We start from the raw sequence: 19,704 nt of genomic DNA, 5'->3' as shown, positions 1-19,704 counted from the left end.
GCTATTGCTTAAAACATTCATCCAAGCACCTCCTCTTTAGAAAATACTTTTATAGCCATTGTTGTTAATCATCTTTAGTTTTGGCAAAACTTTAACCTTTATGATTGAGCTAAAGCAAGGAAGAAAATTTGGATGGTTCATCAGACTTTTTAAATCCGAAATCTTAACTATTCAGTAGGATAAAATTTTTGCTGTTTTTATCATTCAAAATCTCTTGAACAATTTACGGTTTGTTTGTTTTTCCCTAATTAACTTAATCAAATACTCAGTATTGTCTTACTAGCATGGTAACATACCAATGTTCTTAGAGTTTAAATGATTCTAAATCATACTGAAAACATAATGGATTATCATTGCAATTTTCCTAAGAAAAATTAAGTGGTTTTGGTCGACTTTCTGTGAAAGACTGTCAAGTCTATATTAATATGCCATTCACAGGGAAAAATGCCTTTGCAGAAACTTTTTATGTTCTCTTTCAGATGAACCTTATCTAAATTTGTCACTTTATGGGGAAAACTGAAAAGAACTTGCAGACCAATTATTATAAGACATAGGAGAATAGGAAAATTTAACAATGTGGGTGAATAAAAGGTTAATACACAAAAGTCAGTTGCATTGACTATATTATGAACAAACAGCTAGAAAGATACCAGTGCAGTAGTCGTAGTGTCAAGTTACCTAAGAATAAATCCAACAAAAAGACATGCATGATTTATATAGGAAGAATATAACTTCATTACAAAACACCTAAAAAGACTGGATCATAATCATGGCCAGGAGTACTTAAGATCATATAGATGTCAGTTGTTGCCTAGTTGATCCACAGTTTGAATGCAATCCTAATCGAATTCCCAGCAGCTTTTCACAGAAAAGACTGATTATAAATACTTACAGGGAAGATTTATGGCCAAAAATAACCAGGACTTCTGAATAAGAGCAGAATGGAAGGTCTTGCTTTACAGACATCAGGACTTAAATTTGAAGCTGTAATAATTGAGATAGCATGGGTTGACAGTTAGACCAATGAAGTAATACAGAGTGTAGAAACAGATTGTGTGTTGTATGCAGCTTTGGTCTAAGAGAGTTGATGGCATGTCAGATCAGTGGAAAAGAGAATAGACTATTTAATAAATGGAGCTGGGAACAAATGGTCAACCATAAGGAAATAGTTGAAATTGGATCCTTACTTTATAACCAAATACAAAAATCAACTCCGATGGTTAAAGATTTAAATGCCAAAGCAGTTTTGAAATTCTTGAATAGAAAATCTACTCAAGTAAACATCTAGACAGTACTATCCAATAGAAATATAATGTAAGCCACATATGTAATTTTTAATTTTCTAGTAACATTTTAAAAGATGAAAAGAAACAGGTGAAATTAACTCACTATATCTACATATTTTCAACATGTAGTCAATATAAAAAAATATATTGAGATATTTTATATTCTCCTTTTCATATTAAGTCTTTAAAACATGGTTTGTATTTTACACTTACAGCACATCTCAACTCAGATTAAGCACATTTCATGTGCTCAGTTAGCTCCACGTGGCCGATGGCTATGTACTGGGTAACGTGGTTCTAGATCTTCTGGAAGGGTTTCTTAAAACATGAAATGCACTAAACATGAAATAAAAGACCGATATATTTGTCTATATTATAATTAAGAGTCTTTGTTTATTCAAAAGATACTTTAAGGAAAACTACAAGCAGAAGATTCCAATGTAGCCAACAAAATTTTATTATAGCAATATATGAACACCTCCTACAAATCAGTAAGAAAAGTACAGATGACTCAATAGAAAAATAAGCCAAAAATACAAACAGGCGTTTTGCAAAAGAAGAAACATACTTAGCTAGTAAACATGAGGTGGTGTTCAGTCTCTTTGGTTAATAGGAAAGTACAGATCAAGACCATAATAAGCTACTTACTACTCTATATCAGTTTGATTAATAAAATTTAAGTGGTGATGCCAAGTGTTGGAGAATATGAGAATTAGCAGGATCTCTTATTCACTGCTCTTGGTGGATGAATTGATGGAACTACTTAGGAAAATACTTTAGTATTATCTCCTGAAGTTCAGCATTTATATACCCTTTAACTCTGTAGTTCCATACCCACACTTACCCATAGAAACTTACATATGTCCAGCAGAAGACGTGAACAAAATATTCATAGTAGCAAATGTTCACAATAATAAAATCCTGAAAACAACTCAGATACCTGCAGTATCTACCTGCAGTAGGTACCACCAGATACCTACTGGTGAATTAGTTGTTATATTCACACATTGAGGTATTAAACAGTCGTCAGAATAATTGTAGTAACACATATGTGGATGAATCTTAGCAGTGCTGTAGTATGTGAAAAAGGAAATCCCAAAAGATTACATAAAATATTATATGTTCCCATAAAGTTAAGAATAAATAAGTTTAAAAACATTTCTCCATATATATATATATATATATTTTTTTAGGTATCTATATACATGGAGGAAAGCTATATGTAAAGGAATAATAAAAGATTCAGGATGGTTGTTTTGTCTGGTTGAAGGAGGCAGAGAGTGATGAGCCAGAGGATCACACAGCCAAAGTTTTGCCGGAGTTTTAGCTTTTATGTTGTTTGGTGGGTTAATGGATACTTTACATTATTAAATAACAAATGTTTTGGTTGTTACTTTGTTTGAATGAATCAAATATGACCTTTTCAGCATTTGAAAGATTAGCTTTATGGGTGATTAGATAACTGATTTTTGGCTCATCATGGCTTTCCCTTTTTCCCTAAAGTTTATGCCTACAAATATAAATTTCACTGAAAAATTTGAGATTAAGTCTTTGCTCTCATTGTTTTTTTCTCTTCCCTTCTGTACCTGAACAGCACTCATTTCTAATCCCCACAGCTATTAGACTACAACTGTTTTTAAAAATACTTTTACTGCATCCCACTGTAACCCTTTATCTTACGCTTCTACAAGCCACCTAAGGAACTGAATTTCACTGATAAGAGATGGGTGTATAACACAAGAAATCTTTTAGGTCTATCTCATTAGCACGAACTTTTTATGCAATTTTTTTTTCATTTCTGTTTGTTTTAATAGACAGACTTCCTTTTGGTAGTGTTGCGTGATGTGGTTCAGGCTTATCCTGAAGTTCGCATTGTTCTCATGTCTGCTACTATTGATACCAGCATGTTCTGTGAATATTTCTTCAATTGCCCCATCATTGAAGTTTTTGGGAGGACTTACCCAGTTCAAGGTAAATACTGTGGGGGTCAGGTGGGAGAGTGAATATCTTTTGTGCAGTAGTGTTGGAATTTTCTTAATTCTGGAGATTGGAGTAATAGTTGAAAGGATATTTAAAATACAGGCCAAATTAGAGTATCAGATGCATCATAGCATCTTGGGGTTTTAGTCGAGCAGTAGTGAGTAAGATCTGAGGAGGAAGAACAAGTTGCATTCACCGCTTGAGGAGTTTGCATATCCAATAAATTTCCTGGCCTTTACTTACAGCCAAACTTAACTTTTAAAATTATATACAGTTAACTGTAAATCAATATAGCCTATAGAGTTCATGAGAAATACTGTTAAAAGTTTAAGCAGCCAGAGTCAAATGAACAAGAGAATCCTTCTTAGAGCCAGAGCAAGCAGATTTTGAAATGAGATTAAAGTGAGTGTTTCAAGGTCAAGTATTTTTGATAGTTAAGAGCTTCTTTACTTTCTTTAGAAGTTTTTATCATCACCGTTTTCTAGGATAGTCATCTAGTAGCTTAGTTAAAAAAATAAATTGTGGCATAGTCTAATTGAGGGCATGAAAATAAGCTAAAAAATTTGCAGTGCAGGTATGAAAAGATGAATAGGTATGTCAGGGTACTAATTTTTGAAATTCAAAAGTAAGGGTGGCTCTGAGAAGCCAATGCAGTTGTATCTCCTGAGGGTACAGGTTAAGAATTCTAAAACTGCTTTACATGTATACTGGAATTGAAAAATAAGTAAATGGATGGCAGGTGGTGGGAGCCAGGTTTACAAGTTGGAGTGAGAGGTTACAGGTAGGTAAGAGGGAAGGCTTGAATGAACCATGTGGTACTGGATTATAGTTGGAGACATCAGTAAGAATTCATGTTTAGATACAAATAGATTGATACAGAAGATGATATAGAGATGTATGGATACATGGGTTAGTATACATACATATTTCCTGGCTCTGTCTGCTGAGCAGGCCCAGAAGCAATGACATCCCAGTAGTGGGAACATGCTTAACACCCACATCTTGTTTCCAATACCATTCTCCAATTAAAGGAACCAATTGTCCTTGGAGAAATGGCTGATTCTAAGGCTAAGGCAGGGAATATACAAGATGAGCCTGGAACATCTTGTAGTGCCAAGAAAGTAAGGAAGTGCTTTAAAAACACGTGCACACAATAATGGGAACAAAGGGACATAGGAGCCAACCTGAAAGTTCTTAATGGTAAGCTGGAATAGTTGAAGCAAAAAAAGAACATAGTATTGGATTATAACCCTAAGTATAAAATAAAAATACCCGTCAATCTATATGGTGGTTGAATAGATAAATGGGTAAAGAAAGACATCTCTCATACAGAAGTATTCTAAAAAACTTACGTAGATGAAGACTCGTCCTCTACCTCAAAAAATGTGAGGCTCAACTCCCTATTCTTGAATGTGCTGTCCTTAATACTTCCAAAGAGTAGAGGATGGAAAGGGGGAAATAAGAGTAACATTACGGTGGAGTAACAACAAGCGGGTAATCAAGTTTAACATCATCAGTTGTGAGTCATGTTGATAGTATACACCCTTGATATAATGTGATGAGAGTGGCACTTTGGGGCACTTAGGGTACAGAGGGGAAGTGTTTGGATTATGAGACACTTCTGGACCCATCAGAGAACCTCAGGAGCATAATTTGATCAGCAGATGTTCCAACCCTTGCCCTGAGGTCCTTCTTGAGAGTAATAACTAAAAGGAAACCATTTTATGTGTACACCCTGACAGAGGAAGGATGGACTGTGGTATGTTATTGTATTGACATTATTTCTTTCCACATGTAACTTCCATACCATGGGAATGTACAACATAGTGCATGTGCACAATAGGCATTCCACAGATGTTTGATTGAATATTGTATATAGAGGCTAGCCTGACTGGCTTTGTGGGAACATGTATAAGATACCTCACCCACCTTCAAGGTCCAAGAGATGGGAATTCTGAGTTTGATTGGGGAAAGAAGCTGTTGCCACTGGAGTTTCTTGGTAGTTGTGAAGAATCAGATTGAAGGGTATTAAGGTAATTTTGAATTATGAAGTAGAAAGTGAGTTTTAAAGACTGCTCTGTTCTGAAAGTTGATAGTACTTAACGTGACTGGATTGTCCTGGCAGAATACTTTTTGGAAGACTGTATTCAGATGACCCACTTTGTTCCTCCACCAAAGGACAAGAAGAAGAAGGATAAGGATGATGATTGTGGTGAGGATGATGATGTAAGTGAATTTCATGAAGAACTTTCATTTTGGGCAAATTATTGTAGAGAAGAGAATGATTTTAGTAAAAACGTACAGTGAGTTAGTGTTATAAAAAACTTTTTAAAGAACTGGCACTATAACTGGCTTTGAATTAATTCATGTATTTCACTCCAAAGAATTCCACATTCAGTGACAAGCTCTTTTCATACTGTGAGTTAAATCATCTCTGGCATAAAGATCAAAAGAAAGAGAATAGGAAAGAGGAAGATGGTTAAAGGCCACACGTGGCTGGAGATAACTCCGTTTTATAAGACTTTGCTACTCAAAGAGTTTTCCATGGGCCACAGCACCTGGGAAACTGGTAAAAGGCAGAATGTTGTGCCCCACCCCGGATCTCCTGTCCGTGTGTGCAGTAGAGTTGAACAAGCAGCAGCTGTAGTCCTGGATGAGAGACTCAGACGGAGAGAGTATTAGAACTAGAGAGTGAGGAGGGATTTCCTAAGAAGAAACAGGAAAGAAAAGTGACACTTAGTTTGTAGTGCTTGAGAATTGGACCGATGGTAAGATAAAAATGCATCTTAAATCTGGAAATTTGAGTGGAATGAATACTGTAAGACAGCGAGCAATGTAAAATTTGATAGAAAACAACCTGGGATTGGGTATTTTTAATCAGAAGACTTAAGGATGTAAACAAATAGCAAATTAGAAAGTTTGTCAGGGGAAAAGAAGACCAATTTTAACAACTTTGTTTCTCATTACTGAAGACTTCGTTTGTCATTGATTGTAAGGCAGACTTTTTGGAAAATACAGACCACGTTATTTCAGAAATAGGTGAAAATGATCAGATACCCTGCCTGCAGGACACTCATTTAAGACTTAAAGGACTTCATATTTGGTATGAGATGAGTCTGGAAATTACACAGGGAAGCATTGTGTATAGATAAAGGAATTATATGGTAATTGATAGGATCCTAGGAGCAGTTAATTTGTCAGTAAAGAAAATATTTTTGAAAAATCAAGAGTTCATAGTCATAAGAGGTAAATATGCTAGGTAGAAGGAGGCATTAGATGTTTCAGAGTCAAATTTAAGAGTTTGTGCTTGAATTTTAGTTGTGTTCTAGAGGAAATATTGGTCAATGGAAAAATTTAGTATGTCACCATGTGATGGGCTCTGCATTTTTGGTAATTAAATTTCTTCTATCTGCCAGATACGACTAATCAGATAAAATTAATCAAGACATTAAGTGTCATTTGAATGTTAAGAACAAATCTAAGAGACTTACCTCATGAGCTGTAGTAATTGAGACAATCCAAAATATGTCTCCCTATTATTTGCAGGCAAATTGCAACCTGATCTGTGGTGATGAATATGGTCCTGAAACAAAGATGAGCATGGCTCAGTTGAATGAAAAGGAAACTCCTTTTGAACTCATCGAGGCTCTACTTAAGTACATTGAGACCCTTAATGTTCCTGGAGCTGTGTTGGTTTTTCTGCCTGGCTGGAATTTGATTTATACTATGCAGAAGCATTTGGAAATGAATCCACATTTTGGTATGAGTCTTTGAATTCTCATATATTTGAGAGTGAAAAATGAATATTTTTGCTTGTGCTCTAGCCAGTATGTGAAAACAAAATTAGTGTTGTGTCAGTTTTTGAATAAAAATATGCATAACATAGGGGCCGGCCCAGTAGCGTAGTGGTTAAGTTTGTGTACTCTGCTTCGGTGGCCTGGGGTTCACAGGTTTGGATCCTGGGTGCAGACCTACACACCGCTTATCAAGCCATGCTGTGGCAGGCATCCCACTTATAAAGTAGAGGAAAATGGACACGGATGTTAGGCCAGAGCCAATCTGCAGCAAAAAGAGGAGATTAGCAGCAGATGTCAGCTGAGAGCTAGTTTCCCTCACCAAAAAAAAAGGAAAAAAAAAAATATGCGTAATGTAGAGCAGTTTTAAACTAGGCTCCTGTTTTTAGACCTTAACCTTTTTGTATTGTTATAGGAAGCCATAGGTATCAGATTCTACCTCTGCATTCTCAGATTCCTCGAGAGGAACAGCGCAAAGTATTTGATCCAGTACCAGGTGGAGTAACCAAGGTAGGTGATAATAAACATTACAGTTATAGGGTTAGAAGTGTCATAAGTATTAAACAAATGTTACAGGCCTTCAAAGAGCTATCAGAAAAAATTGTAATTCATCTAAATTGAGGAAAAAAAGGGTCTTCCTGAGTTTAGTAGGTTTTTCATTATCCAGTCAATGGACGAGTGATTTTTTTTTTTAAGACTTGTAATTCTCTTGTCACTTGTTACATAAGCAAATCAGTCCTTTCAAGTACATAATAGGAAAATATTTTTTGAAATTGTAATTTTTCTTTATCATTTCTTCACAGGTTATTTTGTCCACAAATATTGCTGAGACAAGCATTACCATAAATGATGTTGTTTATGTCATTGACTCCTGCAAGTAAGTACCCAAGAAACCTATTTGCCTAGAATAAACCTTCAGAATGTTCCATGTAATACCTAGTATCAGTTAACAGGATTAAAAACACCTTGTTTTTAAGCTCCTGTGTTCATATATCTTCAAAATTACTGTGCAACTGTATTTATTGGGTAATAGGCTAATTGATAATAATTCTTGGTATTGATCATCACAGATCTCTTATCATGGTAGAAAGTGACAAAGCTTGACTCTGACTTTTGGCTGCTTCCCACTGCTCTTGTCTGCTGGTGTTTTGCTCGTTGGGTGTTTCCATTGATCACTTCCATACAATAGCATGTATAAAGATGACCAATATTTAGCTCGTGACAAGTATCCTACCTGTAGGTCACTCATTTAAGAATTAAAAGACTTCATATTTGCTATGAGATGAGCCTGAGAAATATACAGGGAGACACTGTGTATAGGTAAAGTAATTATATGGTAATTGATACACAGAGGGGACAAAAAAGTCAAAACTTTTTTGTTCTACCTGGCCAGCTGGTGTCCCATGTCTTCTCTCTATATAGCCCGTCAGCCTGTCCGGGCAATTGAAAACGATTTGCCAATGCCCACTTTAGAGAATGATGAAGAGCTTGGAGGTCTTCTGTGCCATTCCCAGTCGTTTAGTGCCAGCTGCCTGTGTGTAACACTGAAGGATTCTGAGGTTGCTTAGGGGTTCAAAAGGACCACAGGGACACCACTTGGTGAGATCATCAGAAGTGCCACATGTTCCAGTTCAGTACATAATCTTTAGATCATAGATAGCCTAAAAGTTAAACTTAACTTTGGAATAGAGTTGACTTGAATGATTATTAGTTACTTGCATGTATATGCCAGGTCCTATGTAAATGCTTTACATTCATTAATTCACTTAAAGTTTGTACATAAAACCCTTTGAGGGGCCGGCCTGGTAGCTTAGTGGTCAAGTTCGCACACTCCACTTCCGCGGTCCGGGGTTTGCAGGTTCAGATCCCAGGCGTGGACCTGTGCACTGCTCATCAAGCCATGCTGTGGTGGCATCCCATATATAAAAATAGAGGAAGATGAGCACAGATGTTAGCTCAGGGCCAATCTTCCTCAGCAAAAAAGAGGAAGATTGGCAAGAGATGTTAGCTCATGGCCAATCTCCCTCACCAAAAAGAAAAAAAAAACCCTGTGAGATAGGTAATAGGGTTATACTCATTTTCAGATGAGGAAAGTGAGGCACAGCAAGGTTAGTAACTTGGGCAAGATCATCCAGCTGGTAAGTGTAAGTGGCACATGTGTGTTATATAGCCTTTTAGTAGGTTGACGCTAGGAGAGTCTTGAGTCAAATTCTTATTGGTGCTCTTCACAAATAGACATCACAAGTAGGCATGGCTATCTGGAAAGCATCTACCACTTAGTGGAAATGTAATAGTTATGTATTAGTAGTACATATGAGTCTTAGAATGTACCACCCTTTCCTATTTAGGCAGAAGGTGAAGCTGTTCACTGCTCACAACAATATGACCAACTATGCTACAGTATGGGCATCCAAAACAAACCTTGAGCAGCGGAAAGGAAGAGCTGGCCGCGTGCGGCCTGGGTTCTGTTTCCACCTCTGTAGCCGAGCTCGTTTTGAGAGGTAAGAGTAATTCTTGAATAAAGATTTTTTTTTCTTGAATAAAGATTTTTTTTTAACGCTTTATATATCCCTTCTCTCTCTCTCTTCCCTGCCATGAACTTAATAAACTCAGTACTTAAATGCCTCTACTTAAGTATATTGGAGGAAACAGCTTGGATGATGAGATTGTAGTAAGAATGAAAAGAAATCAGAAATAGTCAATGGTGGTGTGTTTGATACCAGTTTACTGTTTACTAATAACCTTTTAAAAGGAGGCTATATGGACATTATTTTGGCTCCACATAGCTTTATCACTTGGGGCTTACTGATATTTATGGAATGGTTAACTTTCTCAAAATACGTTGAAATAATAATACTTTTGTGTTTATAGAATATTTCTTTTTTCACTGTTAGCACATCACCTGTCTCAAATGATTCTTCTTATGTGCCTGAGAAATAGAGGGCATTATTTGGATAAGGAAGCTAAAGCTTAAGGAGATTAGCTGACTTCTCTAGGACTGAAATCCAAGTCTGTTAATGCCTTGTCCATTTCCGTTTATACTACAGAGCCTTTTTGGGAATGTTTGTGGATGGAACCTATTAGTTAAAAAAATCCTTCTCTCTGAATTATAGATTTAAGATGTGCACTTAATTGTGTGTTTCTAGAGATCCATGTAGTGTACATTAGCTTTAACCAGTTGATAATAAAGGTAGTTAGGGGTTTTGTGTGTGTGTATGTTTATCATAATAAAGAATTGTGGGACAGACCAACTTAGGTGACCAGATGTATATAATGCACTGAAAAAAAAATCAAAGAAGCTTTGATTTGCTTTTATACTGGTAACATGGTTCCCTCCCTAGTAATTATAAATGTGGGTTTATATGAGCATCAGAAGTTAACTCAAGAGACAGGCTGTGACATTTGGAAGATATCTAGTTCTTTTTGAAGGTTAGATTGTCCCTTGAACTGAAGAAACAAGTACTGTACTCTGTTTAACATTTTAGAGTAAAACCACCTAGTAATTAGTAATGGCCTGAATAGACCTGTAATAAGGGATTTTTGTTCTTTTCTCTGTAGGGTGAGGAGTAGATATGCTATATGCATTTATGTAAACCTGATTTAAGCTGATCTAAGTCTTGCCAGCAGTGTTGGAACCACCTGTAAATGGTTCCCATGAATGTTAATCATGAATAGTTTCTAGAGAATAAGTCTGAATTAGAAATGTAGAGACCTGGATTTTAATGCTATTTGTGCCTAATATATTGCATAACCTTAAACATTTACACTCTTTAGGCCTCTGTTTCTCTGCTCTATAAAATGAGCTTAAGTTACTTAGCCTTTCTGTGTCTGTTTCCTCAGCTGAAAAAGGAAGATAGTGTAATACCTAACCCGTATGATTTGTTTAAGAGTTAAATGAGTTAATAATGTAAAATACTGAAAACAGTGCTTAACACTTAGTAAGCTCTCAGTAAATGTTAGCTATCATCGTTGTTGATGTTAATTTATAATAGTAACTTTTATTATTAAAATTTTAAAGGGATGATCTGTAAGATCCTTTTCAGTGGCACTAAATTTATATGGACCAGGAAGGGGCAGGGAGGAGGTTGTGGGGGAGTAATAACAGTAGAGATTTTGGATAATTTTTTCATCCTCCTTCATTCAGCTGAAAATGCCATCAAGCTATAAGTGTAAAGTCGTAAGCCACTACTGAACCAGTTGAGAGAGAGAGTCTTTGTAGTAAGTGTAAAATGTTCTTTGATAATTGTAAAAGGATGAAGGACAGACATCCTCTATATCTCTGATTATCTCTCTGCAAAGATTTTATTAAACGAACATGTATACACAGAGATGATGGATATTTTATACTTGTTTTCTCTTAGACTCGAAACCCACATGACGCCAGAGATGTTCCGAACACCATTGCATGAAATTGCTTTGAGCATAAAACTTCTGCGTCTGGGAGGGATTGGCCAATTCCTGGCCAAGGCAATTGAACCTCCACCTTTGGATGCTGTGATTGAAGCAGAGCACACTCTTAGAGGTACCTACAAATACAGACATACCTAACATATATTAATTATACCATCTGTCTTGTCCTGGCAAATAACCCTTAACAAATGAATCAAGAAGAAGGTACAGTCCACAGGGCTGTGATAACAGGGCTTCCAAAGTTGCCTTATGTACTTACTATGGTCAGTATTATAAAATGAACAACATGAGGTAAGAAAGTGATAATGTGAGTCTTATTCTGGAAAGAAATGGAGAAAAGGCAGGATGTCATCTCTTAACCAATACATAACGATCAGAACATGAATTCCTCATGATACTCAGTATTTTATGTTCATCTCATAGAACATCTATTTATGTTTTCTAGTCACACTTGTTATAGAAGCAGTGTAGTATAGTAGGAAAAAATAACGGCATTGGTGCCAGGGGGCTCTGAATTTGAGTTTTGAATCTAGTACTCATCTGCTATGTGAGCTTCAGGCTTTTGTTCTCCAGATTTCTTTTCTTTCTTTCTAAAAGTTATCAATAGATAGTATCAGACTTATTATGGCATGTAGGTACTTGTGCTGCTATTATTACTGTATTTATAGACTTCTCATGGACTATATTCAGCTTTACAACCTGCGGGGCCTAATTCTAGTACCTTCTTGATGTTAGGTGCTCCAGGATTTGGTGTTTTTCTATTTTTGAGTTAAGAGAGTTGTTGGCTCTGGGCATGGTGCTGGCAGTTGGCTGGACGAATAATGAAAACTTAAGTACACTGCCCTAACTTTAATCTATAAAGAAATGTTACATCTTTGCCTAGGTTAAAGGGATGTTCGTTACCGTTTCTGCTCACAAAGAAATATCTCCCCACAGAGCTTGATGCATTAGATGCCAATGATGAATTGACTCCTCTGGGACGAATCCTGGCTAAACTCCCCATTGAGCCTCGTTTTGGCAAAATGATGATAATGGGGTGTATTTTCTAGTAAGTGCTTTGTTTTATTGCTGATAATTAAATGGTAGAACCACTTCATGAATCTTACTCCCTGCCCCATAAAAACAGGATGGGGTCAGATACAAGAAAAAATTAAATATTCTTAAATAGAGAAGTGGCATACTTTAGCTGCTGAGAAAAGTATGAACTGAGAAGAACAAACCGTTCCAGTAGATGGACACCTGGGCCCAACTTGTTGGGGGAAAAAGCATAGGTTTCTCAAAAGAGAAGTACAGTTCCTTTCAGGAAGTTAGGTAGTTGTCCTTGAAAGAGAAATAGCATTAGGAAAACAGGTATATTTTATTAGAAAGTTTTGAAGATTAAGACATTTGGTAAGATGGGGAAGAGAGAATAGGAAAGGAAAAATATAATACTTTAATTTATGGTAAATATTCATCCATTAATATCAGAGCTCATTATTTATTTTTTCCCTTTCTGCTTCTGGAGAGAACAGCGGTAAAGTTCTTCGTTAAGCCAGTGTCAGTGCTAATAAAGCAGGATCATAGCCAGTAAAGACTCTGATGCACAGCTGACAGTACTGCTCGAGCTGCTGGAACAACAACGTGATCTAGACGGTATTTTCCTGTCTGTATTTCAGTGTGGGAGATGCTGTCTGTACCATCTCTGCTGCCACCTGCTTTCCAGAGCCTTTCATCAGTGAAGGAAAGCGACTGGGTTATATGCATCGAAATTTTGCTGGAAACAGATTTTCTGATCATGTGGCCCTTTTATCAGTATTCCAAGCTTGGGATGATGCTAGGTATGAGCCTGAAAAAAGAGAGTTGTAAAATTTGGGTGAACTGTGTCTAGTTCTCTGGGTTTTGAGACTGACTCATCATACCTGTTTGTTTTAGAATGGGTGGAGAGGAAGCAGAGATACGTTTCTGTGAGCACAAAAGACTCAACATGGCTACACTAAGAATGACCTGGGAAGCCAAAGTTCAGCTCAAAGAGATTTTGGTTAATTCTGGATTTCCAGAAGGTAAGACTCTCACATTCTTAAGACATATCTGAAGTAACATTTATGTAGTACACACAGTGGACAGTGCAGTGTATTTTAGCTTCAAACTTTGGACCCTATGCCTTTTCTATGTTCCTAGCGATTTCTTAGTTCTTTAAACTATGGGGATAATCAGTTTTTCACATTAATTGTCTTTTTTCTTTTTTTATATAATTTTATTTATTTATTTTTTTCCCCCAAAGCCCCAGTAGATAGTTGTATATCATAGCTGCACATCCTTCTAGTTGCTGTATGTGGGATGCGGCTTCCGCATGGCCGGAGAAGTGGTGCGTCGGTGCGCGCCCGGGATCTGAACCCGGGCCGCCAGCAGTGGAGCGCACGCACCTAACCGCTAAGCCATGGGGCCGTGGGGCCGGCCCTTAATTCAGTCTTTTAAAAAAGGAAGCAAAAGGTTAGGATGCTCAAATTGTAATGTAGTACACAGATGATTACTAGATGTTTTAAGAATTGTGCTACTTTTGGGGAGGTTTTTCATTTTTTATTTACTTATTTTTTTTGGTGAGGTAGATTGGCCCTGAGCTAACATCCATTGCCAATTCTCTTTTTGCTTGAGGAAGATTGTTGCTGAGTTAACATCTGTGCCCGTCTTCCTCCACTTTGTATGTGAGATGCTGCCACAGCATGGCTTGACAAGTGGTCTGTAGGTCTGCGCCTGGGATCCTAACCTGTGAACCCTCGGCTGCCGAAGCAGAGCCCACGAACTTAACCACTTACACCACCAGGCCAGCCCTGGGAGGTTTTTTTAAAAATCTCTTTTATTGTGTGAAGAGTACTGATCTAGCTTTTAGCACTTTCAGAATGAGCAGTTTGTTGAATAACCTCAAATAGTGGTGTGTGAAGTGATTTATCATTATGCCCATCTGTTCATTTTTAGACATGAAGTAAACTATCATGTTAAGTGTGAAGTGGCTTTAATTAAGATTTTAGTGTACGAGGACAGTTACAGAGGACTTTGATATGTGATGTAGAAACAGTAATCCAACTGTTCACTTCTTGTATGAAGTTGAGCTTGTACTTTTCTTCTCTAACTAGATTAAGAGAGACAGAGTTATTTCTTAAAACATTGAAAACTGGAACACATGACCAGAAATAGCTATTTAGTTCAGAGACAGAAGGTAGTTGGGCAAGATGGCAAATTTTAAAAGGATGTCATCTAAAGATAGTAGTCCCCCTTGATTTGAGGAGAGTGCATTCCAGGACCCTCAGTGGATGCCAGAAACCACAGATAGTACTGAACTCTCTATATACTATATCACACATATCTATGGTAAAGCTTAATTTATAAGTTAAGCATAGTAAGAGATTAACAATAACTAATAATAAAATAGAACAGTTATAACAATATACTGTAATAAGAGTTACCATAGATTGTAACAACCTCAGCATATGATTTTTTTTCTAACCTTATTAAGTGAAGAACTTGCACCTTTTCACTTAAAGGAAGCACTTTACGGCTTCTCTTTGGCATATCCGAATTGCCAGCATCACTACCTTTGCGCTTTGAGGCCGTTATTAAGTAAAATAAGGGTTACTTGAACACAAGCACTGCCATACCGCAACAATTGATCTGATAACTGTGACAGCTACTAAGTGACTAACAAGTGGGTAGCATATACAGCATGGATCCGCTGGACAAATGATTCATGTCTTGGGTAGAACAGAGTGGAATGGTGTGAGATTTCATCACGCTACTCAGAAGAGCATGCATTTTAAAACTTATAAATTGTTCATTTCTGGAATTTTCCATTTAATATTTTCAGACTGCTGTTGACCGTGAGTAACTGAAACTATGGAAAGCAAAACCGTGGATAAGGGGGGACTACTGTAGTTCTCTTCTGTTGTAAATTGACTGAATTAGTATATTTTTATCAAAATCAAAGGAAAGGGGAATAAGGTTTTTTATATGCTAGAATCTTCACAGCAGTCCTGAGATGCAGATATTATTACTCCATTTCATAGATGAGGAAACTGACACACAAGTTTAAATTACTTGTCCAAGCTCACTCAGTTAGGAGGTTAGAACTCAGGTTTGTCTTAAAACAAAATGTATCCATACTCTTAGCACTTACCATCATACTTGATACTCAAAGCATAGCCTGAGTGAAAACATCAGCCTTCATTCCAGAACAGCTGTTTAAGAACAGCAGATGGAATACTTAGACTGTGGTCTTATCAGGGTAGCTCTTGTTCTGAGAGTGGATGATTAATTGAGGGATTTTTTTTTTTTTTTTTTCAAGTAATCATTCCAAGCTTATGTTTTGGTTGAGTCTGTAAGAGATTACAGACATTTTAGTTTTCTTATTGTGGAGACTCAGCAGAATTTCTCCTTGAACTTAACCTCAGGACAAGAGTCCTGAGAAGAGAGGAAGTTATGCAGGTTATTTGAAAAAAGAAGGTGGGGGAGGAGTTTTTTCCTAATTTTCTTAAATAGTTTACATGCAATGTGAGCAGTAGCTGGATATCTGATTTTTTTTTTTCCCCATCCTCTTAACAGATTGTTTGTTGACACAAGTGTTTACTAACACTGGACCAGACAATAATTTGGATGTTGTTATCTCTCTCCTGGCCTTTGGTGTGTACCCCAATGTGTGCTATCATAAGGAAAAGAGAAAGATTCTCACCACTGAAGGGCGAAATGCGCTTATCCACAAGTCATCTGTTAATTGTCCTTTTAGCAGCCAAGACATGAAGTACCCATCTCCCTTCTTTGTATTTGGTGAAAAGGTAAGAAAAGATTAGTTTAGAAAAATTTACGTTGAACATCTAAGTTGTCTTTACTTATTAATGTGCAGTGGGAATATGAGTTTTAATTTTCAAAGCGTAGTTCATTGTCATTATGTGGCGGTTGACTGTCAGTTGGAATGTCAGCTCTTTCTCTTTGCCTCTTTCTCCATCTGCAGATTCGAACCCGGGCCATCTCTGCTAAAGGCATGACCTTAGTCACCCCCCTGCAGCTGCTTCTCTTTGCATCTAAGAAAGTCCAATCTGATGGACAGATTGTGCTTGTAGATGACTGGTATGGATTTTCAGATGTGAACTCCAATCTGAACTCTTAGAATTGAGATGTAATGGATTTCAGCTGCTAATCTAACTTAATTTGTGAAACAAACGTGGCAGAATTTGGGGGCACAAATGAGGTGCTTTGTAACTTTGTCTTTTCTTAGAGAGTAGTATATCTTGGTGGTATGGTTCAGACTTGACAGTAAGTCTTAAATCAACCATACCAGTAGAAGCAAATGCATTAGGCACTGGAGCCGCGTCTACCACCGTGAATACTACACTAAGGAATTAGAATCTGATTGGAGCTTGGGTACCTCTGTCGTGTACTCTGTACATTGGTTAGAGACAGGTGGTGAGTGTAGTAAGCACAAATGGAATACAGCTTAGTGAACAGTCAGTAGGCTCAGTCATATTCCTGAAAACTTAAAAAACTTCAACAATCGGAGTCTATTATTTCATTTTTTGTAGGAGCCTGAGTGCTCTGTATTGCTAACAGTATTTTGCTTGATGGACTTTGTGGTTTATAACTGCTGCCAGTAGCTAGCAGTGAATTTTAAGTAGTTAGTGTAGATTATTGTTATTCTTCATATCTGTGTTTGTGTAGGTCTGAGGCCGTTACAGTAGTTGGAAGTATTGGTACTTGGTAAGAAGTTAAATTTATTTCATCACTTGCCATGTGTGAAATTGAGAGAGGATAGTCTTTTTCTCTATGTACGCCCTCTCATTTTTTATCATTTTTCTCTATTTTAGGATTAAACTGCAAATATCGCATGAAGCTGCTGCTTGTGTCACTGCTCTCCGGGCAGCCATGGAGGCTCTGGTTGTTGAAGTGACCAAACAGCCTGATATCATCAGCCAGTTGGACCCTGTTAATGAGCATATGTTGAACACAATCCGCCAAATCTCTAGGCCCTCAGCTGCTGGTATCAACCTTATGATTGGCAGTGCACGGTGAGCGCCACAGTAACTTCTCTTTGAACTAAGCAGAGGACAGTAAGCTTATACTGGCCTAAAATTCCCATAGTTAGTTGATAGAGTCCTTGTTATTTAAGTTAAAATTCTAGACAAACACTGAATATGAAATTTAGTTCTGGTTAACACACTCAGAAAAAAGGATGTTACACTCTTTTGTCTCTGTGTTAATCTATTACATCAGTGTATGTGACAGATAGCAAGGGACCTTAAAAGTACTTAGAGAGTCCAGGGTGGGTCACATGACAGGAAATGACAAAGCCCAAACAGTCCTCTTTCCACAGTACTGTTTTGCCATCTCTAAAGAAAAAATGTTGATGAGGGGTTAAATTGCTGCTGCTTCAAATGAAAAGCATCAAGGTTTATCTTAGGGAAATACAAGAATGTGGATGCCTTAAAGCAAAGAAGTGTGAAATTTCTCTTAGTTCTTAAAATGTTTTCTTTGGTTTTTTTTCACCTTTTAAATTTCTCTTTGGCCACAGTTTTTTATTTGGAAATATTTAATACCTGCAGAAAAGGCAGAAGAGTGGCCGGCCCAGTGGCGCAAGCAGTTAAGTGCACGCGCTCGGCGCCGGCGGCCCGGGGTTTGCAGGTTCAGATCCCGGGCATGCACTGACGCACTGCTTGTCAAAGCCATGCTGTGGCGGCGTCCCATATAAAGTGGAGGAAGATGGACGTGGATGTAAGCCCAGGGCCAGTCTCCCTCAGCAAAAAAAAAAAAGGAAGATTGGCATCAGATGTTAGCTCAGGTCTGTTCTTCCTCACAAACAAAAAAAATAAAAGGCAGAAGAATAGTACAGTGAGCACCCATATAGTTTCGTAATGTAGGTTCACTAATTATCAGCATTTTGTGACACTTGCTTTCATATATATATGACGCACACCTACTTCTTTTCCTTAATCATTTTGTGATTAAGTTGCAGACTCTATGACCTTTACATCAATATACTTCATGTATCTTTTAAGAACATAGCTACAATTCCACGATCATACCAAAAAAATTGAAGTGTTACAATAACGCTACATAGTATACAAATGTACTAAAAATTTTTCTAATTATTTAAAAATATTCTTTCATCTCCCCATCAAGGATCACGTGTTGAATTTGGTTATAAACTATTATAATTTTAATACACAGAACTGCTATGTGCTTTATGGATTCTGGTTTCCCATTTTGTGTATAACTGAGTTACTTTTTTAAATTTATTAGTCAAACACATAGTACTTAATATGTGGCACACACTGTGCTAAGTGCTTTTCTAATATCAACTAATGTTTGCTCTACCTATGATGTAGATCCTTACCCCCTTTAATCCTTACCCTCCTGCAAAGAAGGGATGGTGATCAAGGAGGCTTCACATATAATCTGCTCTGTAAAGGACAAACCTCCAGAAACTAGAAAGGATGGAATAAATACGAGAAGGATTTTAGGATGTAAGGCTGTAATGGTGGCCTGAATTACAGTAGGGAGAATTGAAATGGGGAGAAATAAATAGATGAGACAGGTTTGCAGTAGAATCCATAGGAATTGGTGATGGATTAAAATGGGGGCAGCAGTGCAGTGAAGGAATGAAGGCAGATCCCAGCCACATGTCCCGACTTGGACAGCTGCTGAATTAGTAGTGCTCATCTCTAAGAAGAGCTGCATAGAAGGAAGAAGCAGTCTGAGGTGTGTTGAATTGGAGTTGTTGGTGAGACATGTTGATTTCTGCAGATTTTCTTTACCTCACATTGTCTTTGTCACATGAAACAGATTTAGGTGTAAACAAATTACCAAAGACAATTTTCACAAACTTATTTCAGAGTTAATCCAGGAAAATATTTGGTGGTAAAGGTCAAGTAATTTATTGCTAGCTCCAGGAGCCTCTTCCTAACAGTTATTGCTTTCTTAGAATGCTGTATAGTTGAGCTCAGTGAAAGAGAACTATCTTAAAGTTGTAAGGACATACTGCCAAAATTTAAGATCTTTGAGAATGAACCAGAAAGAACTTTAGAAAAACAGATGGTTACATTTGATGCGAGCTCCTGTGTCTGTCTGGAGTAGCAGATTTATTTCATTTCACTTTATATTTGTGCATTTGGTTTCATTCCATTTATGCATTAAATTTTCAAATATGATTAAATATTTATATTTTGTGACTAGTTGAGAAGTATTAAGGAGGCTTTGCTCAAGTGGTGGTTTTG

At 37.1% G+C, this 19,704-nt stretch overlaps 1 protein-coding gene across 2 annotated transcripts in view; it reads left to right on the top strand.

Moving 5' to 3' along the window:
* The window catches only part of DHX9 (DExH-box helicase 9), a 51,444-nt gene that overhangs the window by 31,255 nt on the left and 485 nt on the right, over positions 1-19,704 (top strand). For both annotated transcript variants that reach the window (XM_058539907.1, XM_058539908.1), the window contains 13 exons: positions 3,101-3,257; positions 5,392-5,492; positions 6,813-7,026; positions 7,476-7,570; positions 7,864-7,937; positions 9,409-9,561; positions 11,422-11,582; positions 12,407-12,518; positions 13,126-13,287; positions 13,382-13,509; positions 16,043-16,272; positions 16,449-16,564; positions 17,299-17,499. In XM_058539907.1, coding sequence (XP_058395890.1) covers positions 3,101-3,257; positions 5,392-5,492; positions 6,813-7,026; positions 7,476-7,570; positions 7,864-7,937; positions 9,409-9,561; positions 11,422-11,582; positions 12,407-12,518; positions 13,126-13,287; positions 13,382-13,509; positions 16,043-16,272; positions 16,449-16,564; positions 17,299-17,499 — 1,904 coding nt within the window. The remainder of the gene's footprint in view (positions 1-3,100; positions 3,258-5,391; positions 5,493-6,812; positions 7,027-7,475; positions 7,571-7,863; positions 7,938-9,408; positions 9,562-11,421; positions 11,583-12,406; positions 12,519-13,125; positions 13,288-13,381; positions 13,510-16,042; positions 16,273-16,448; positions 16,565-17,298; positions 17,500-19,704) is intronic.

Source organism: Diceros bicornis, chromosome 4 (genome assembly GCF_020826845.1).
Source record: "Diceros bicornis minor isolate mBicDic1 chromosome 4, mDicBic1.mat.cur, whole genome shotgun sequence".
NCBI lineage: Eukaryota > Metazoa > Chordata > Mammalia > Perissodactyla > Rhinocerotidae > Diceros > Diceros bicornis.
Note: the sequence above shows the minus strand (reverse complement) of the source record. Positions and strands in the feature narration are given on the sequence as shown.